At 46.6% G+C, this 22,635-nt stretch overlaps 1 protein-coding gene across 2 annotated transcripts; it reads left to right on the top strand.

The window, feature by feature from the left end:
- The first annotated feature begins 22 nt into the window (after positions 1–22).
- On the top strand, positions 23–21,665 carry nfkb1 (nuclear factor of kappa light polypeptide gene enhancer in B-cells 1). Of its 2 annotated transcripts, none has more exons than XM_030367521.1 (24): positions 23–356; positions 1,085–1,154; positions 1,316–1,391; positions 4,294–4,334; positions 4,748–4,846; positions 8,543–8,694; positions 8,980–9,143; positions 9,804–9,962; positions 10,326–10,430; positions 11,560–11,651; positions 12,854–12,992; positions 13,525–13,674; positions 13,997–14,119; positions 14,747–14,947; positions 15,692–15,833; positions 17,007–17,121; positions 17,846–18,047; positions 18,195–18,364; positions 18,495–18,597; positions 18,742–18,878; positions 19,794–19,863; positions 20,064–20,242; positions 20,501–20,627; positions 20,800–21,665. In XM_030367521.1, exons 2-24 carry the CDS (start codon positions 1,116–1,118, stop codon positions 20,892–20,894), a joined length of 2,880 nt encoding a protein of 959 aa, XP_030223381.1. In that variant the 5' UTR covers positions 23–356; positions 1,085–1,115; the 3' UTR covers positions 20,895–21,665. The 2 variants fall into 2 exon arrangements, with proteins under 2 accessions (XP_030223381.1, XP_030223382.1); XM_030367522.1 differs by having other exon boundaries at positions 4,297–4,334.
- Positions 21,666–22,635: the final 970 nt, after the last annotated feature.

The following is a 22,635-nucleotide window of genomic DNA, read 5'->3' on the forward strand; positions in this document are numbered from 1 at the left end:
TCACAAAGTTACCCTTCAGTCGGTACGTCACTGGGAATTTCCAGTGGGGAAGTCAATTTCACGCACAACCGTCCCGGGTTGCTGTCACCTGTTGTTCTTTGTTTCTCGTATCCAGAAAATCACTTAAGTTATCAGTCCAGGAAAATGGTGTACAAAGTGTAATTGAGACGGCCCCCTAGCGCCATGTCGTGCTTTTGGGATTTAATCGTCTGTTGATCGACTTCGCTTTAATCGATCCGTTACGAGCATGGCCACGGCGCAATGATGTGACCCGAGTGAACCACTGAAGCGGACTTGCGTTGCCGATTCATTCTGAACCGAGAGGTTCAGCCACTGCCTGCAGCCAGTTGAAAAAGGTAACGTTGTAAATGTATTATGTCTCGTTAGAAATGCAGAATAATACGCATAACAACTTGGCTCATAATGTGTTCCTCAACACTTCCTTATTAGCTGGCCCGTTAGCAGTGGTCGCTATTCAGCGACATTCGGGGACAACAGTCGCCTAGTTGAAAAACAATTATATCTATGAATGATCATCCGAGATATATCTCACGGTCCTGGGGCGTCAGTAAGTAGGTAGCGGTTGTGGCCGTCCGTCGCGCACACCCGGGAAGTGGAGCTACTTTATTGACGGGGACGGTGCTAAACAATGCCATGTTTAGGGTCCGTCTACAAATATATTGCTGCGCCGTCACTTTTTTGTGTTGCCTAGTAATACAATATTAAAACTGATCTTGATGACCTCTCATAACTAATTATGTTATATTCTATAATGTGACGCTCATGTTGCACGGCCTTAGAAAAATGTTTGAAAGTGTGTAAAAACGAATTAGAATGCATTGTATCTACTAGGTTATAAATAGTACTAACTTTACCCTTACTCAAAGTCTTACTTGTACTACATTAATAGGTTATAATATATTATATATGACTTTGCTTTTCAGGTTAGATTATTAGTAGACTAGTTGCTATGTTAGGCCTATACTATTACTGTACACTAGGTTATAGCTGATACCATTGCTTATCATTCGGTTAAAGTATTGACTATTACTCTGTAACATACTAATAACTAATAATATCGCAGAAGGGCCTATCCCCGTGCTGTCCCTGACACCATGGCGGGAGACGACCTCTACCTGAACAACCACCATCAGGTAAAACCTCCTCAACCAAGCTTGGTTAGAAATATTTGAATGATGGCTGATGGAGCCAATCAGAAAGCTGATGGCTCTGTAGTGGGCTCCTTCAGTAGCTGTGCATAGGCAACTCAAAAGCTGTGTTTATAACAGTTTTTATGTGTGTGTTTGTTTTGCAGCTTTTCGACATGCCTGAAGCCATGTGGGAGCTTCCTAACTACAACAACTTGCCTCAAAGCAATGCGTTGCGGACGGGTGAGAGTTTATCCAATTTTTTTTTTGTGAATTTTGTTCAGTTATATATATACGTTTCCTGCTCTGCAATGTAAAATGCCGTGATTTCAGACATTTTGAGAGCTTTCTCTTCAAGTTCTCCCGGAGTGTGGGAAAAGGGGTTTCTTGATGTTGCTATTTTAGAAAACAGAGTAAGACTCATGTGGCCGTCATAGCTTTCCTTTACTCTCACTTCCCCGTTGGATGCCTAACGGCCTGCTGGGTAAGAAAAAAAAGGTTCCAATTAGTTTCACATCAGACTGATTGATTGGGATATGATCTCAGATTTCTGTGGTTTTTCTTGAACTTGAATTTGTTTGCTTATCTCTATTTTTACAACTCCCTTTCGGATCTGGCTCTTTTTCCACTCTTACTTTAAAGTATTTGGTTGTTTTGTAAAGGCCCCAGATTAATTGTGGACAATGTCTGTCAAGATATCAATGATCAATGATTATTGTTGAACTCACCCCCTCTTGATGGATTCCAAAATTGTGCAGTTGGTGATCAATTGACATCCATTTATTAGAAACGAGGTTTGCTGCTCCAATTTCTGTATTTTTGTCTTGTCCAACCAAGTTAAGGGCATATTTCCTGCCCTGGCTAGGTAGTATTCTCCACCATTCTGTCATCACAGAACGGAGCTCTGAGCACCGCCCGTAACCCATTTTGAGTCAGAAGGCAATTCTTAGGCTGCGTTCCTGTTCCAGCCATTATCACACCCGCCTATACTTACCCTCACGACTTATTGAAATGTTGCTTGGCACTAAAAAATTAAGAATTATGCCACCGCCTATTACGCAGTCACTATCTTCACGCATATTTCTAACTCAATGCCTCAGTCTCTAAGTCCGTTAGCATGCGCAATGGCGTGTGAACAAAGAATCAAAACTTTTAGATATCTTAGATCGTGGGCACAATTGTTGAGAACGACCTAGCCAGGGCACTTATAATGCGCTTAATTGTGTTGGACAAATCAAGATGAAGCTATTGGAGCTGATCTAATGGAGGCTGTCAAGTGCTAGCTATAGTATCAGCAAGAGCATTTTCATGGGGAATCAAACATTATGTATGGCAGAGCATGCCATTACACGCTGCATTACACTGCTACGGGTTAGGGATTCAGCTGCTCGGGGATCAGAGCCAATGGCATGTATTCATTTCTCATAGGACCGTTTTTTTTAATTAATGAATTACAAAGCTTTTGTACAGTCTTCAGTACTTTCGGTTGTCGGTATTTTGTTCTTGTCTCTATATTTGTCTCCTTTTCCTTTGGGGAGTGCAGAGCTTCGTCACCAGCGTTGAAAAAGGTCAGCCCTAGTCTGCTAGAGTTCGGCTAGTAGAGTGAACTAAGATTTTCTTTGTAGTTGTGTGACAGCGACATCTCTTCTTCTAGCAGGAAAGTGGTTACATTTGATGTCGACCGCACCCTGCCTGGCGCCCTACACTCAGAGATGATTCTCTTTATTTTTCTGCTATTTAACAGTTATATAGTCAATGTCATATTTTGACAGTGCATTTGGTGACAGTTGGTTAACAGAAGCTCATGAAATGAAGGAAGAAAGATGGAGAGCATAGATGTTTATTTATTACTCCCAGCTGGTCTGACTGTAAATAAATACATGTTTAACCAGAAGCCGAAGCATCTGGTTAGGTTTGATTTGTGATTCTGGTGAAGGGAAGGTGAGGAAGTGGGAGCAAGGAAGAAGGAACTTAGGAGGGAACCTTCTTATGATCGTGGTTTCTTTGTACAGTGACTCAATATCTTTAACGTTGAAAATGCATGTTTGTTGTTGTTCTTTTCCACAATAGAGAAGCTTGGAACTGTAAACATGCAATGCATTTCGTGTTTGCAAAAAGTATACATTTTGATTTTTGACGAGTGTAGCTTGGGAAAACCTTGTTGGACCGATCTCAATCAATTAACTTTGTCATCCTCATCATGGTGGAGGTACTTCATATTTGCAATTCTAAACACATAGTCCTCTCATTGCATAGATACATCCATATACATGTTATTATTGCTCAATTGGATTCTTTACTGATAGAAAAACACTAAATCTTATGGCTGCTAATATATTAATAATATTAAAAATATTACAATAGGAGAGGGACCAGGGTCATGCTAAAAAAATAAAGATGACGCAGTAGACGATATATCAATACAGAAACAGGTTATATCTTGTCTTTCTAATGGATTAAACCATGCATCCAGTTTTTGTGAACAGCCGAATAGTGCGCTACTTCAATTGTGGGACGGCATTATATCCTTTCCTTATATAAAGGATGGTCCAGTTTGCACATTCCTAAGAGATAAGAAAGGCATTCCTTTGTCATAGGGGGTGTGGCTATCAAAAAGGGGCGGGACCTACTGGTCAAGCTAATTAATGGAACCCGAACCTTGACTCAGGAGCAGAAAGGGCCAGTGAGTTTGAGAGGATAATATATGCATGACCTTCAAATCATCTTCATTGATTGTCCTTTAAATGTTTTTAAATTGTGATTAATGCCTGTATAAAAGCACTGGGATTGGCCTTTGTATTTAAAGGGTGCTATAAAAATAAATCTTCAGTGCAGGGCAGATCATTTCGCCATCTCTCTATAACAATTCTGATTTTCTAGCCTATTTGACCGTTTTCTCATTTATGTTCAAGTTTTATCTCCTACTAATGTTTTTAACATATTTGATATCATGCATTAGGTTATTATAAAAAAAAAACAGATTTGATCACAGAATGTTCATGTTTATGTTGAATATGTCAATAGCGTCAATATGTTTTCTCTACCAACAAACAAACAAATTAAATGAATTAAAAAAGTAGGGTGTTGGTGTTGCATTAGTCCCCCAGCTGTCCCTGTTCTTACTGAGATGCTTTTCGTTCTGCAGCAGATGGCCCCTTCCTCCAGATCATGGAACAGCCCAAGCAGGTAAACCCAACTCAACTACTCCTAGAGCTCTCTTATTGGTCATTGGTGTTAAAAGGAGGGCAGGAACTTCAGGTTTATACCATAAAAGTACCACATGGTACCCTCTTTGAACCAGAAATTAAGAAATGATTAATCAATCAACACATCACAACCACGTATTACTTATACCTAACACAATACTTCCTAAAACGCACCTGGTGCCTACCTCCCCAATGCACAGCAGTGCCTCTAGTAGGCCTACACGTCTTCTACACACAGTACATGTTTGCATTAATAAATAATGCATCAAATCCCTTTACCTGACTATTATGGAGATCGTGAACAGACCTATGGTGAGCACGCGGCCGTGGTTATGTTGTTATATCTATATGTATATATCTACACAATGTTTGGTTGTGTTTCCCTCTGTGTAGCGGGGGTTCAGGTTCCGCTACGGGTGTGAGGGGCCCTCACATGGAGGGCTGCCAGGGGCCACCAGTGAGAAGAACAGGAAGTCCTTCCCCGCCGTCAAGGTAACACTTCCTGCCAAAGCTAAATCTTGTGTCGGTTTATTGTCATGCTTTCTTTTGGGTGTGGGTGGGGGCTATTGGGAGGTGGAACAGATGGCTAGATGAAATGGTTCACTTATTTCGTGGGGGCAGTTATGTGAGAAGTTATTATTGTCTGTCTGCTTTCTGTTCATATCTGTATGTGTGTGGTTTTGTCTGTGTGTGTGTGTGTGTGTGTGTGTGTGTGTGTGTGTGTGTGTTTGTGTGTGTGCGTGCGTGTGTCAGGATGTCAGGATGTTTATATCTGTTAGCTCTGTTATTTATGTCGTATATGATGGTCAGCATTTTAATCTATGCCAGTTACAGAAATGAGACCTCAATTTTGAAAAAATCCTTTGTTTATTCAAAGGATAGTCCTTGTCCGAGTGAGGGTTGAACTTCCATGGCTCTACGGTGTGCGGGGCTTTTCATATACAACACCGCTCGTTAGAACACCCGACCACAACGACAGTACAAATAAAGTATCAAAGTTGGCTAGGGTCACAACCATGGGGACAACACGCCTCCCTCGTCCCTAATTCCTCGCTCTCTTCTTCAGTTAATCTCCTATTCAAATCAAAAACCAACAGCTCCACTGGGCTCACGGGCCCTTTGGGTTGGCTGGGGACAGGCAGGCCTGTGAGTTGCTGCATTAGACGATCTGGGGCCAGGAAGACATTCACGGTGTGGTGCTGGTTCTTGGCCTGGCTGCCCAAAGGCCCCGCATGTTCGAACATGGCCAGCGGAGGCGGGAATTCCCCTAGATTCCAGGGAAGTTCGTCCTAGTCAGCCCATTTAGTCGGTGCTTGTGTGCTACAGAGCAACGCCGCTGGTTGGAGTTTGCAAAAAGGAAGTAACTTAATTTGGCTTTGTATGCAAATGATGACATGATGACTAGAACAGGAACTATTTTTGTCTCTCTCTCTCTCTCTCTCTCTCTCTCTCTCTCTCTCTCTCTCTCTCTCTCTCTCTCTCTCTCTCTCTCTCTCTCTCTCACCCTTGGTTCGAGAGGACTAGCTTTTGTCCAAAATATCCCCCCTCTCTCTCTGTTTATTATTTTCGGATAACACTCTTTTTACTCTCTTTCTTGTTCTGTTTCTCCTGCTCCCAATCTCTCTTTGTCTCTCCTTAAATAATGATGTATGTAAGGGGGATGTTTGTTATTCTGGGAAAGCCTCTGCCCCCATCATTGATCAACACATTGTCACATAACAAAGTCTGTAAATCCCTGTTCCAATTAAACTGATTAAAATAACCAGAGCCCTACCCCAAATTTGCCCTCAGACCCCAAAAAATGTGGACGCAAACGAGAAAAATGAACATTTTAGATAACCCAAGGATTATGTTATTCCTGAAGACAAACGTGTACAGTAAGGTGGACATGACACAATCAACGGTTGACACATACTGCGACCTCACACAACAAAGACCTCTTTATAGCGCGCGCACAGACAGGCGTGCACACTGTATTTAATTCCCCCACCCAGGCACTCCTGGCTACGTAGGGGAATTTCCGTCCACCCACATGTAATAAAAGCGAGCCAAGTCATGACATCAACAGGTAAGATGCTCCGATATGAGATGGACTGAATACAGAGCCCGTCCTGGGGGCGGAGGGGGGGCCAGGGTGCTCTAGTGCAGGGCTGCACCACTTGTGTTAGCACCACTGAAGAAGAAGGACCCTGGGAGCTGCCCAGTATAGCTCTAGCTTCCGTTGGGGGGGGGGGGGGGGGGGGGGCATTCTTTCATTCTTTCATTCTTTGCTTCTTTTGCTCTTTCTTTCCATTTGTCTTTTGTTTTCTTACTCTCGCTATCTTTCGTTCTTTCTTCTTTCGCTCTTTCCCTTTGATCTTTCATTCTTATGATCTGTCTTTTGATCTTTCTTGCTTTCTTTGTCCCTTCTTTCGATCTTACTTTCATTGTTTATTTTTTTGCTATTTTTCTTTCTTTCTTTATTTGCTCTTTCATTTAGTCTTTATTTCGCTCTCTTTTTTGCTCCTTTTTTCCTTAGCTCTTTCACTCATTCTTTCTTTAGCTCCTTCTTTAGCTCTTTCACTCATTCTTTCTTTAGCTCCTTCTTTAGCTCTTTCACTCATTCTTTCTTTAGCTCCTTCTTTAGCTCTTTCACTCATTCTTTCTTTAGCGCTTTCGCTCCTTCTTTCTTTGAGTTATCAGATGTTTTACATGATTTGCTTTATCTGACCCAGCTAACAGAAACCCACACATGCCAGTTTCCAAGAATAGGATTTGTGGGTGGCCCAGTTTAGGTAGAACTGACCTGGAACAGGAAATGTTTCTACCTCTCGATTCGCAGTATCCATTGTTTGGTTAGTTTTTGGTGAAATCTCCACCAGACATAACGGAACTCGAGCCGGAAACCAGAAACTGAAAGGGCGGAGTAAAGCCCTGTTTCCTGTTGCGGTATGGAGATTCATAATGAAGAGAAGATCACTCCGTAGCGGAGGAGGTTGTTGGAAGGGGATCGAGAGTGAATAACTGTAGTCATGCAGTGGCTAGTCCACCCGTGTTGATTTTAAGATTTGTACTACTACTTTTGGCCAAAAAAAGTAGTAGTCCTTCCTCGAGCCACATGATTGTTTGAAACAAAGAGAGTTAAACACCCCATTTGTCCAGAGTTAAGCCTGTCTGCCATCAGACTTTAGCAAATTAATAAAAAACATAATTTGTGAGATTAGTAACAATGTTACCATGTCAAAGACAGATGTGTATGACAGACCCTAAAATTACTGTTTTGTAAAGTGGAGTTATCTGACTATTTATCATGGATGAAGATGGATAAACAAATCAGTACAACATGTTTGATTCCTTTCTTTGGAATCTTGGCAAACTTGAATATCAAGATAGACAAAGCACATTCAAATTCAACTGTAAAACATCCATTGCTGAAAACACTTCCTTCTACTATAAGAAGTATAGTCCTAGACTACTGGATGGTGAGTTGTCAACTCTCTCCAGAAACCCTGCCATTTCTATTACGGAACTCTATTTGTGTTTCTAGCAAGCTGAACTGCAGTCTGTAAGATGCCTGCTACTTTGGCCACAAAGTGTTGCATCAGTGTGTGTGTGTGACTGTGTCCTTGTGTGTGCTTCCGTGTGCGTGCACGTGTTCGAGTGCCGACAGGCCATATTGCTTGTGACATGTGGTGTGACATTGTGAGTCATCTCAGGTGAGAGAAAGTGTTTTGTGAACCCACAGAACAGAGAACACTTACATCTAACTTTAATTCTGTTAAATTCCTATTGCCTAGCCTGCAGAATAAGAAACCATTGTTTTGCCTTTATTTTCATTATAACCAAAAGGCTTACATTAATACAGAAATAATGCTTTCTTGACGAACATTTGTTTGTGAATTAGCTCTCAACTGTCACACTACAACTGCCCTCGATGGTTGAGTAACTAATTATCTTCCTCCTTAAAGTACCAGCAAACAAATAACAAGTGTCAGACCTGTTTTGTTCAATTCCCCTTGAGTACTGGGAATAAGAGTTCCTTTTTGGTTACTGGTTGAAATAGAGTCACCACCAACCTGTTCTGATAGCTTGGAATGTTGTTCCCAACGACAAAATCAGATTCTCCAGGTTAGTGTGTGTGTGTGTGTGCGTGTGCGTGTGCGTGTGTGTGTGTAATAATGATCAACTATGAAAACGTGTGTGTTCTAGGTGTGTAACTACCAAGGCCCCGCCCGCATCGTGGTACAACTGGTGACGGCGAACCCTAGCCCGGCCCACCTGCACGCCCACAGCCTGGTGGGCAAACAGTGTGACAAGGGCATCTGTATAGCAGACCTCCCCCCCAAAGACTCTACCATCAAGTACGCACACACACACACACGCACGCACGCACGCACGCACGCACGCACGCACGCACGCACGCACGCACACACGCACACACACACACACACACACACACACACACGCACACACGCACACACACACACACACACGCACACACGCACACACACACACACACACACACACACACACACTCATCCTCATAACACTCTGCTATTACAACGCAATGCCCATACAAAGACTCACTCCATTACTAATGTATCTCCTTGTGTGTGTGTGTGCGTGTGCGTGTGTGTGTGTGTTAGCTTCCCCAACCTGGGCATCCTCCATGTGACCAAGAAGAATGTGCACAAGACTCTTGAGGAGCGGATGACGGAGGCCCTGAGGATGGGCTACAACAACGGCGTGTCCATCCACCCCGAGATCGACATCATGCAGGGGGAGGTGCGCTCCCCCCGGGAGCTAACGGGTACGTCTGACCGCTGGCCCATCCGTCTGTCTGCCCGTCTGAACGCCCGCCTGTCTGTCAGCCTGTGTGAATGTAGGCAGGGCCTGTCTAACCCTACTCACCTGATAAGCCTCTCTCACTCACTCTCTCACTCTCTGACTCTGACTCACTCACGTTCTCTCTCACCCTCTCACTCTGACTCACTCACTCACTCACTCACTCTCTCCCTCTCTGACTCTGACTCACTCACACTCACTCTCACTCTCTCACTCACTCTCTGACTCACTCACTCACGCTCTCTATCACTCTCTCACTCTGTCTCACTCACTCACTCACTCTCTCCCTCTCTGATTCACTCACTCTCTCCCTCTCTGATTCACTCACTCTCTCCCTCTCTGATTCACTCACTCTCTCCCTCCCTGATTCACTCACTCACTCACTCTCTCCCTCTCTGATTCACTCACTCCCTCACTCTCTCACTCTGACTCACTCTCTCCCTCTCTGACTCTGACTCACTCTCTCCCTCTCTCACTCTGACTCACTCTCTCCCTCTCTGACTCTGACTCACTCACGCTCTCTCTCACGCTCTCTCTCCCTCCCTCACCATCCACATGTCAGTATTGCCCCAGGAGGATAGACCCGGCCCCTGCTGACGCTGTCCCCCCCCCGTTCCCTCCCCAGAGCACCAGCGCAGTCTGATCAGCAGCGCTGCGTCCCACCAGTCTAAGGACATGGACCTCAGCGTGGTGCGCCTCATGTTCACCGCCTTCCTCCCCAACAGTGACGGGGGGTTCTCCCGCCGGCTGGACCCCGTGGTCTCGGACCCCATCTACGACAGCAGTCAGTACCGCCGCCTCACTCTCACACTCGCCAATCACTCTTTTATTTTTTTTAAGCTTTGTTTGAGGAAAAATGTGTATGTTGTGTGTTTGTTGTCGGAATTACCTTCAGACCAACCGTTCAGGGACCCAACTGTTTGGGGCAGCCCAGTTAGAATCCAACCAATCACAGCATCGGTATGCGCAGCTGCTCAAACTGTTTGCCAGGCGTACCTGCGTTATAATGTAGAGAAAGAAGAGTATAAACGAGTGAAGAAATCAATGAATCAATGAGAAATGCTCCCTCGCTGTCTGGCCCCACCTGGACACCGCCCCTCTCCTCGTGGCGATTGGTTACATTGTGTGTTTCCCCCTGTCCAATCAGAGGCCCCGAATGCGTCCAACCTGAAGATCGTGCGGATGGACCGGACGGCTGGCTGCGTGAGCGGCGGGGAGGAGGTGTACCTGCTCTGTGACAAGGTCCAGAAAGGTGTGCTCCGCTTCGGCCACCCCTCCACCAGCTCTCACGTCCATTTCTGCTTCCTGTTGTTTCCAATGTTAATATTGACATGAGAAAATGGATACCTAATGCTTATACGACCACAGCAACAGTTATTAGGATTTAACAGGTAACCCTTGAGTATGATAGGTAAGTAGCGTCATTATGCTAATAAGCCGGTTGTCACAGCCAACGTACTCTTAACTGCCATTGACCTCAAGCAGATCTGTGATCTAACGCACATGAAACTACCCTTCCCATGAGCCTTTGCCTCTCGTCACAGAGATGTATTGAGCCTCTCTGCTGGCAGTCAGATATGAAACTACCCTTCCCATGAGCCTTTGCCTCTCGTCACAGAGATGTATTGAGGCTCTCTGCTGGCAGTCAGATATGAAACTACCTTTCCCACGAGCCTTTGCCTCTCGTCACAGCGATGTATTGAGGCTCTCTGCTGGCGGTTGTAGCGAATAGGGAAGTGAGAGAGGGTGTGGAAACAGGGGGTTTACTAAAATGTGTCATATTTAGCAAGAACTAATGGTAATATTTTGGAGGTAAAAGTTGTATATTGTTATCTCTTTGGTAGTAGAGATAACATCTAGCTATTTGCTCTTCCAATAGTGGACATTAGGGTGAGGGCTTATTGTGTGCTGAAAGAAATACTCAATACACTCTGATGGGATTCATTATACACTGTACAATGTGTTTCTGGATCCAAATAATGACACACCGCAACAGAAAATGAAGAGACAGAGTTTTCTGCCCTTTACTCATTAGCTCATGTGTCTGACGCAGTAGCATGTGTCTGCTGCCAGGGCAGCTCAGAGGGACGTCAGTCTTCCTCGTCATAAAGGAGGTCCTTCCTTTCCTCTCATCTCTCAGGGAAATCCCTGCTGTTTGTCATCTTCTGCATTACCATGTTGGATTCCCCTATTGCCCCCCCTATTGTACGATAAAGTGTATGTACCTATTTATATATAACATCCTCAAGCAAGATGCCTTTAGCTGCCCATTAATAACATGTATCTGGATGAAGTTATCCAAAGTCACTTAGGAACAAACTGTCTACGCAATGACTTAATGACTGTTTGCGTGTGCGTGAATTGTGTGTCTGTTTGTGCAGATGACATCCTGGTCCGGTTCTACGAAGAGGATGAGACCGGGATGACCTGGGAGGCGATGGGAGATTTTTCCCCGACGGATGTTCACAGACAGGTAGCACACACACACCAACACACACACACACACACACACACAAAAACACACAGCAACCCTCACGCACAAGCAAAAACATGCACCAATACACACAATGTACACACAATGTATGTGTATGTGCGATTGTGCGTACATACGTAAATACATGCATACATTCACAGACGCACACACACACTACCCCAAACACACAACAAAACACACACCAATGCACTCACACACCTGCAAAAGCACATAAACACATACACACACACACACACACACACACACACACACAGAATCTCAAACGCAAACACATACACAAACACACTGACCTATACTCATCACTGGTACTTCTGCAGTGGTGATAAGTAGTATTGTGTATGGTAATCTGAGAATCTTATCATATCATTTTTTTGTGGTCATAGAGGTTAGTGATGGATTCAATGATTACTTTCCTTGATTCAGTTCGCGTCGGTCAGTTCGCCAAGAAGAATCGTTCAGAATCGTTTGTTTGTTTGTTTGTTCGTTCAGTCGAGTTTCCGGTAGCGGTGAATCGAACCATGGGATGCACGGTTCTCCGCTGAGTCAGTCAGACTCACCTCGTCCCTCGTTCTCGTTCTCAAACGATCTTGGAAGTCGGTCATCAATCAACACAACATTACAACTTTAACCAAACCCAGCGGGATGGGGGGGGGTGTAGTTGATTATTGGATGTTTAACATATCAGCAAGATAATAGACTTGATTTAGTAATGATGGTGGGGGTCCCGGGGGAGAACGAACCACGAAAGAACGAGACAGATTGACGAGACATTCAAATATTTGATGCCACAGAAAATACAAAGGCAGCGTGCATTTACCATTTCACTGATATTGAATCGTATTATCGTATGCTCGCTCACTAAGCCTCTTCACCACTCACAGTCAGTGAACGAAGAGCGAGTCAGCGACCCAGCGGGTCAGTGAATAGTGGGTCTGGGAGGAGTCGAGTCTGAGAACGAACGAGACGAACGAGAGAGAAGAATCAGTTCGGTTCGTTCTCGTTAAAGATTTGTTTATTCGAACTATAACGACCCATCACTAATAGAGGTAGTATTCATCCGCATCTCAGACCCTATTGGAATTACACAATATACCAACGATAAGGTATAAGAGTTGACGATCGCTGATATAGACCTGTAGAGACCACACTCTCACTCCAGACTTGCCTCCTTCGTCCATCAGTTTGCTATCGTGTTCAAAACGCCGAAGTACAGAGACCTGAATCTCCAGAAGTCAACCTCCGTCTTCGTCCAGCTCAAGAGGAAGTCGGACAACGAGACCAGTGATCCCAAACCCTTCACATACTACCCTCTGATCACAGGTAAACACACCACACCTGGTCTCCGTCACACCTGGAGCCACGCCCCTGATCGCATCGGTTATATCACCTGATCGCAGGTCAAGTTGTCACATAAGTTAGGCGTGTGCAAACATTTTGAAAGTTTCTGTTTTTGTGTTGACATCCTGTGTGAGATGTTTCTTCACACCTTTGCTTTCTTTTTTCTTCGATAAATACATCGTGTTCAGAGTAATCTAGAACTAACTCAGGGATAAAGTAGTCCAACATTACCCCCTGTAGGGTATATGAAGTACTACAACAACACTGGCAACAATGCTGTCGTACATGTAATGGCTTCCTTCCTGTAAAGTGTCTTACAGGCAGTGCTATGAACAATGATGCCACTAAACAGCCTTAGAACTGGCCAGCATCTTGAGTGCTCCATGAATGTATTTCCTCCCCATGTTGGATTATATGATTATCATCTTATTTTGTATGACGGCACATTCCATTTGATTGTGTGTGCGTGTGTGCTTGTGCGTGTCTGTGTCTGCGCGTGTCTGCGTGTGTGCAGACAAGGAAGAGGTGCAGAGGAAGAGACAAAAGACGTTGCCCAACTTCGGGGACTTCAATGGAGCAGGAGGAGGAGGAGGGGGGCTGGGGGGGGGAGGGGGAGGGGGCGGCCATTACCGGGGGGTGGGCGGGCCTTCTGGAGGAGGAGGAGGTATATCTCACTGGTTATTTTCATTCTTCTATTTAATATATTGCATATTTATTTTTACTATAACGATTAACGACACTACCAGTATACACTTGATAGAATATCTATAGATTAGTTAGGACAAATACAGACCTTTTATTTTACAAGCCATCATCATGCCAGTTAACGTGTCCGGTGTTCTGAATGGCTGTTTAAGCTGCCAGTTATTGTGTCCGGTGTTCTGATTGGCTGTCCGTGCTGCAGGTTATTGTGTCCGGTGTTCTGATTGGCTGTCTTTGCTGCAGGTTATTGTGTCTGGTGTTCTGATTGGCTGTCTGTGCTGCAGGTTACTACCAGGGCTTCTCCTCCTACGACCACGGAGGAGGAGGAGGAGGAGGAGGAGGAGGTGGAGGAGGAGGTTACAGCAGCGGTTACTCTGCTGCCCTGGGCTCAGTGCCCGTGAAGCAAGGTGAGGCAGCGCCGGTGTGAGGGGGTCGCAGGGATCGACAGGGTTTGATGTCACCACCGCTGAGCCGGTCAAACAGCCTGTCGCTCAGCTGGCGTTTAAACTGTAGGAATCAATCTCTGTTGAGTCCTTCCTCGGCTTCAGGGTGTTAGCATCTGACTCCTGGAGTAGCTTGTTAGCTTCAGGGTGATAGCATCTGACTCCTGGAGTAGCTTGTGGCTCAACCCGCTGGTGGGCTCACTTGAGGGCAATACTGTGTTGTTGACCGCAGGTTTGATTCCCACCCGTGGACCCATGTGACACGTCATTCCGTCTCTCCTTCCACCCTCTGTACGCTTCACAAAGGCCCTACCAATATCAAAATACAATTTGCATCTGAAAAAGCATCATATAATACATATATTTTACTGGGTTTATTGCACATTTATGAGAGTGAAGACAGACAGGAAAAGGGCAGGAATACAACCACAGAATCTGTGGTTCCAGGGGGGGTTTAGGATCAGAGATGTGATCAACAGCGTGTGTGGTTGATAGTCGTCGTGGTTAAATCACCAACCCTGGATCGCTACACGGTATATTGTCTTGAGCCCCCCCTACCTGAGCATCGTGGTTCTGCGTTGTTCGTCCCAGAAGCGTCCCAGGAGGCAGCGGCGGAGGACTGTAGCGGCAGTGACGGCGAATCGGAACACCAGATGGGGGGGGACCCAGGTTCCGGGGCCGCGGCCTGCCCCCCAGCCGAGCAGAGGGGCCCTCGGTTCGGGGAGACGGAGGACTTGTGTCGGCCGCCCCCTGGATCGTACGCCGCAGACAGGATGGAGGAAGCAGCCCTAGGTACCAAGCGTTGTGTTACTGCGCTGGTTATAGGCACTGTGAACGACCGCCTCTGTAGTGCAGGGGTTAGGGTGTTTGGCTTACAGCAGGAAGGGTCTGGACCTCTGTGGTTTGATGATGTTTAGGCCCAATCCCATTTCTACCCCTTCCCCTTCCCCCTCCCCCTTGTTTTGAAGGGGTAAGGGGAAAGGGTAAGGGGAAGGGGTAAGGGGTAGAAATGGGATTGGGCCTTAATGTTTGACCTATTTAACCGATGTTGAATGAGGAATATTCTAACATATCCCACATCAAAAGTCGCTTGTTTTCATGTGAATGTTGTTTGCTGCCATCTATCGGATTAGGAATGAAGAACCTCATAAAACGTGTAAAGCTTTTCTAGATTCAATTACATTTGTACTATCTGGTCTTATTATGATACTAAATACTGTGCTTTTGTGTGCCGTGTGTTTCCATCTGTGTGTTCCGTGTATGTCCTGTATGTCTTGTTTAATGTGAATGTGTTCTTGTATATACGTGTGTATGGATACATGTCTGGGTGTGCATGTGTGTGCTTCTGTGTGGATACGTGTGTGTGTGTGTGTGTGTGTGTGCGGATACGTGTGTTTGTGTTGACGCTTCTGCGTGGATTTTTTTGTTCTGTGGATACTTGTGTGTGCTTGTGCGTGGATACGTGTGTGTGTGTGTGTGTGTGTGTGCTTGTGCGTATGGGTACGTGTGTGTGTCTGTGTGTGTGCGCGCCATCAGTGTGTGAGGTGGATGTGTCTCTATTGGCCTCAGCGAGCCGTCAGGTGCAGGCTCTGTACCAGTACGCTCTAACTGGGGACCCGGCATACCTGTTGGCCCCTCAAAGACCTCTACTGACCACCCAGGACCAGGACGGAGACACGTCAGTACACACACACACACGCACGCACGCACGCACGCACGCACACACACACACACACACACACATACACACACACACACACACACACACACACACACACACACACACACACACACAACGAATAGCAGATGCAAACCAAGGGAATAACTTGTCAGCAGTAAATTACTCAGCACAAAATGTTGCACACAAACCAGCACTCTTACATCAGTGCAGATTGCAACGTGTTTTCCATATCGGGTGACTACCAGCGACTGCCAATATCGAGAAGTATTTTGCAACCTGCTCGGCCTTCGTCTTTTACGTACCCGTCGTCTGGAGGCCTCTCACCGACAGCCTATGAACAGCAGAAATACAAATCGGTAGCTTGCCCCTTTAGCCTGGGTGGGTTATGCCGTGGACTAGGTGTTCATAGTTCACAGCTATAATCAAAGGTACAGCCTTCCTCTGAAGCAGAGTCCTCTGGGGGGTCCTTATCAGCCCTGATCACGTCCGGGAAGTTGGCAGCAATGTCAGAGCACACATCCCTTTCCATATCACAGAGGTTGAAGCACAGTTTGGCACACAAATGATTTTACATTGTATAAAAGGCTGAGCAATGGCTTTCGTGTCCTTGGTTATTATGGCTGCTATTCTGTAATGCCGGGTGATGTAGAGGCCTTTATAAACCTCAGTTGTTGTAGTTGACACACACACAAAGACGCACACAGACAGACTAACACTCTAGAACCAGACAATATATGCATACAAATAATTATCCACGCATAATGATGAGCCGTAAAATGGCAGAGGCACAGCGAGGCACAGCGAGACATGCTGACTCACCTAAAGCATGGTGCAACGACCTGTCCATGTTGTGAATACAGTTAAAGGTCACGGGGGGGCTGGTAGTTCAGGGGGTTCTGAGTCCTACAGCTGTCCCCCCCCCAGTCGGTAGGCGGGAGACTTTCAGAAACGAACCGACTCCATCATCTGTGCAGCGGTGTGAGCGAGTGGGTCTGGGAGCGTCCATGGGGAGATTCCTGTTAGCAAAGAGAGAGGTGTCTAGTTGACATAAAGTTGACCCACTTTAAAGACATGCATCAAAGTTCACTGTCAATTACCTTGGATGAAAGCATCTGCTAAAGTGAGTACGTGGTAATTAGGATGTCGTTGTGTGGCTGTTGTGACGTCCAGGGGTCTTCACCTGGGGGTGATCCACAGCCAGGGGGAGGTGGTGAGAAGTCTGGCCCAGGTTCTGTCCTCCCTGCCTGGGGAGGACATCCTCAACAAGAGGAACCACCTTTACCAGGTAACTGACCTTCTACTGGGAGACGACCCTCCCTCCCTCGACTCACTGAAGTACATGTAGTGTACCTGTACGATACGACACCTGTACGATACGACACCTGTACGATACCACACCTGTACGATACGACCCCTGTACGATACGACACCTGTACGATACCACACCTGTACGATACCACACCTGCACGATACCACACCTGTACTATACCACACCTGTACGATACCACACCTGTACGATACCACACCTGTACGATACGACACCTGTACGATACCACACCTGTACGATACCACACCTGCACGATACCACACCTGCACGATACCACACCTGCACGATACCACACCTGCACGATACCACACCTGCACGATACCACACCTGCACGATACCACACCTGTACGATACGACACCTGTACGATACCACACCTGTACGATACCACACCTGTACGATACGACACCTGTACGATACGACAACTGTACGATACCACACCTGTACGATACGACACCTGTACGATACCACACCTGTACGATACGACACCTGTACGATACGACACCTGTACGATACCACACCTGTACGATACCACACCTGTACGATACCACACCTGTACGATACGACACCTGTACGATACCACACCTGTACGATACCACACCTGTACGATACGACACCTGTACGATACGACACACATTTGACTATTCTTCTTCTCTTGCCCCTCCCCACCCTCATGTACCCCAGACTCCTCTGCACCTGGCCGTCATCACCCAGCAGAAGGAGGCCATCGAGGCCCTGCTGTTGGCCGGCGCCGACGCCACTCTGACGGATCGCCACGGCAACACGCCCCTGCACCTGGCGTCGCAGCAAGGGGGCGGGGCCATGGTGGCCACTCTGCTCAGACACACCGAGGTGGCCGAGCTGGTGGACCTGTCCAACCTGGCAGGTAGGGGCACACGCACACGCACACACACACACGCATGCACACGCACACAAAACCCAAAGCGGTCACAGAGCTAGATCATCAAGTGTGGACTTCTCCGTTGCCCCAACCCGATGTGTGCGCGTGTGTGTGTGCTCCCATCGCCATCAGGCCTGTGCGCCCTCCACCTGGCGGTGTTGGGCAACAGCCTATCAGCGGTCAGGGATCTGCTGGGGGGCGGGGCTAGCGTGGAAACGGCCGAGAGGAGCTCCGGGAGGACGGCCCTCCACCTCGCCACCGAGCTGGACAACGTGTCCCTGGCCGGCTGCCTGCTGCTGGAGGTAAACCACTGCCACTAACCAGTACCACCAGTACCGCCGCCCAGTACAGGCCCAGGACCAGGACCGGTCCCCCTGGTCACACACCGGCCACCGCGCCCCACCTCACCTAACGGTCGCCTTCTCCCCTCAGGGCAACGCAGACGTCAACGCCTGCACCTACAACGGCTCCACCCCTCTGCACGTAGCGGTGGGACGCACCTCCGTCAAACTGACCGCCCTCCTCATGGCCGCAGGTAGAGCCCGCCCCCTCTCCTCCAGACGGCACACCTGATTGGCTGCCACAAACAGGGGATTCTTATGTGTGTGTGTGTGTGTGTATGTGTGTGTGTGTGTGTGTGTGTGTGTGTGTGTGTGTGTGTGTGTGTGTGTGTGCGCAGGTGCGGACCCTCACAAGGAGAACTTTGAGCCTCTGTACTACCGGGACGAAGACTGCTGTGAGGGTGAGGAAGAGGAGGAGGAGGACGAAGGCTACATCCCAGGGACCACCCCGCTCAGCATGGCCGCCGCGCCGCAGGTAAGAGTTGGGGGTCTCGACCACAGCACGCACACACACACACACACACACACACACACACACACACACACACACACACACACACACACACACACACACACACACAGGTTCCATGTAGTTCAGTGTAGTCCATTGTAGCCTAAGAAGAGTGTGTTTGTGTGTGGGGGGCACGACGCCTCAGCCTCTACCGGTGTGTAGCGCCCACATGGGTGCGGCACGGTGACTCACAGCGCCCCCCGTACACGGGCTGTCCCAGTAGAGAGGAGGAGAATGAAACCCCTGGTCCCTAGCTTCAATAAGAGACCAGGGGTAATTGGGGGTTCATGTTGGTACCAAAGATAGTTTGGGAATCGGCGCCAGGGTTAGCAGCCCGGCTCTAAAGGTCCTTTAACATCGGACGCAGAGTGAATAAACAATGCTCAAAAGCTCTATTGTCAGGTCAACATCTATTAACATCAGCAGCGTTGTGAACATGCAGCATTTTCCAATGATAATCTGATTAAATGTTCAACCTGAAGAGCTTAGTGAAGACGAGCTTATGCTCTATCCTTCAACAAAAGTATCACTTTATAATCCAAACGTAACATATTGCAGCACATGGCTGTTCCAAATGACGGGGATTAGAATAAATTGCTGGGTATTCTTCTACATACATCCATGTTTCAGAGACATCCTTTCTTAGGTTGTGTCCCTGTTCAATAACAATACAATAGGTTATCCCTCTTTTGTAGATCCAAATATACTCCTATAAAGTCTCATCCTACCGACGGGGGACGGGGGACGGGGGACGGGGGGTTGAGAATGAGCTTGGAAAATGTTGAGACATAGTTGACACGGTGGTTCTGTTTGTATGAACATGCATTGAGTGTACCGGTGTGTGTGTGTGCGTGTGCGTGTGTGTGTGTGTCTGTACAGGTACTAGAGCTGCTGAATGGTAAGGAGTACCGGCCGGAACCAGTCAGCCGGACCCCTCTGACCCCACAAGGTTGGTCCAGTGTGCTGACGGCTGTCTGGGTAGCTACTGCCAGATCCCTGTGTTTGTTGTTAATGTGTGTGTGTGTGTGTGTGTGTGTGTGTGTGTGTGTGTGTGTGTGTGTGTGTGTGTGTGTGTGTGTGTGTGTGTGTGTGTGTGTGTGTGTGTGTGTGTGTGTGTCTGTGTGTGTGTGTGTGTGTGTGTGTGTGCAGGGGACCTGTCTACCCTGGCCGTGGACACTAAGCGCGCGCTGTGCGCTGCACTGGAGGGGGGGGCTCCCGGGGGCGCCGGCGGCTGGGAGAGGCTGGCCCACACCCTGGGACTGGGCCTGCTGGTCAACGCCTTCAGGCTCAGCCCCCGTCCCGCACGCACCCTGCTGGACAGCTACGAGGTGCGCACACATACACACGCACACCAAGGCGTACACACACACACACACACACACACAAAGCAATACGCACATATTAGGTTGCACATAGACAGAGAGAGACACATAAACACACACACACACCTGCTCACTGATATACACAGAACCTGACTGACTACAGCTTCTACTCTGAGGTTTAAACTCTCAGTATTTATGAATGAAGAGCAATCCCCTCTGTTTAATGACCCCCACCCCCCCGTGTTCCTGTGTGCTTGCTGTTAGGTCTCGGGTGGGACGATCAAGGACCTGGCGGCAGCGCTGCAATTGGTTGAAAACCACGTTGTGCTGGGCCTCCTGCAGGGGGCGCTGTTGGAGCTGGAGGCTTCCGGAGAGGCTGCCGAAGAGCCAGGTGAGGACGCGCGGCCGTCACGGGGTTATGAGACTCTTACCGCTCGTCGCTATGCTAGCATTGTTCCAACCTCTGCGTAACAATTTCCTCTGTGAAAGACACACAGTCATCAGAAAATGTCTCAAAGAATCAACAACCTTTTTCCTTCTTCCCTTTTCTCGCCCCTCTGCAGCCGAAGACGCTCAGGCCCCCCTCGCCGATCTCAAGCTAGAAACTCAGAACGACAGCGGGGTGTGCGACAGTGGGGTCGAGCTCTCCACGCTCTGACTCCCTGATTGGCTGGTCTCCCTTCCCCCCACCAATCACTCCACTGACTGCCGTCATTTTTTAATATTTTTGACATACAGCCTTTCGTTGGTGGAAAGCATGGACAACCTGCCTACTTGCCTGTCTGTTTTCTGGACTCATTGGAGGAGGTGGTAGAGTGGGTGAAAATGAAAATGCAAACCTTTTGTATGAACATTTCATAAAGTCAAAGCACATTGTGTGCTTTAAAGTCAAAGCACAAAAAAACGATTGTGAACTGGATGCATTTACATGTATAACAAACAGACTTTTGTAAGGATACATATGAAATATTTTGTATTTTTAAGGTTTTAAACCTCAATGAGACATCATTGACAATGAATTGAAGCCAACAAACTATCAATATCGCCTGCATTTGAATCCAACGCTGCATTTAAGTTTTGATTATAATCCAAATCCCCTCATGAAATGGAGAAAGATAGTTTTACTGGCGAGCTTGTTTCCTTGGGGTCGTATGGAATACATTTTCCACTCCACGGATGAACAGGGAACATGGCCGAACATGGAACATCACCAACTCTTTCAACACCTTCAACCTCTTGGAACAGTGAGACGATTTGAATTAACTCAACTTTAATTGCCTTTCGGTGTGGAGAATGCAGTCGCCGTGGTAACCTGTTTTCTTCCTTTTTGATATGATTTTGTGTGGAGCTGTCCTGGAATACTATCATTGTAAAACCTTTTGTCATTTATTTCGCAAATTAAAAATAACCAATGTAATTTTTAATTTGATTGTTCTTGTTGCCATGTTTTATTGATTTGATTCATATCGATTCCCATAAGTTTGAAATGCATGAGTCAGCTCAGCTAAACATCTCCCAACACATTACCATTTATATTCTGTAGTAGTAGAACTAAAAGGTCAAGTAGTGTATTTACCCTACCCGACGAAACTCAACACCATGACGCCCTCTGGACCTCACTGCCCTCCCCCACCCCTCTTCAGACTATAGGGTGCAGCTTTTAACTTTTACTGCACAGAAACATGCTTCTCTTGTTCCTGATTTAGCTTGTGCTTTGCTGACATTTTTGCAGATTTAGCAACTAAACAACCCTCCAAAATGCAATGCATTTGCGTGTCACTTTGTCACATATAAAATCTGAATTATATGTTCAATCGAAATCCTAAATCTCATTTGTATATCTGAAGCTAAATCTAAATCTACATTTTATATCTAAATCAAAATGCTAAATCTGATATCTAAATCCACAAACCATACAAACATACGTCATTTATCGGGAAGGCATCACTTGGATTGGGCAGGAAAGGAAGAAAAGAAACAGTCGACTGATGCGAAAGCAGTGTGAGAATAAGTCGCTACTAATAGTATTTTTACATAAGAGAATCAGCATTTCTGTTGTATGGATTTAGAATTTAGATTTAAGATTTGGATACAAGATTTAGCATTTAGATTTATATATTAAACGTATTTTGATTTAGGATGTACATTTAACATAATTCTTATTTTACATATGGGACAAAGTGACATAGAAGTAGTGCTGGAGTTTGGAGGGGTGTGTATTTTGCAAATCACAGAAAAAAAAATGAAAGCTTTAAATCTGGAACAAGTAATGCACGTTTTTCAGCAGCAAAGATGTACAAACAGCCCCCCATATCAGACATTCTAACACAGAACTTCTATTTGTGGATACTTTTTTGTAGGCTACAAGTCTTCTCAGATCATAGTAATGGGAGCAAATA

The sequence above is a fragment of the Gadus morhua genome, chromosome 10 (assembly GCF_902167405.1).
Source record: "Gadus morhua chromosome 10, gadMor3.0, whole genome shotgun sequence".
Taxonomy (NCBI): domain Eukaryota; kingdom Metazoa; phylum Chordata; class Actinopteri; order Gadiformes; family Gadidae; genus Gadus; species Gadus morhua.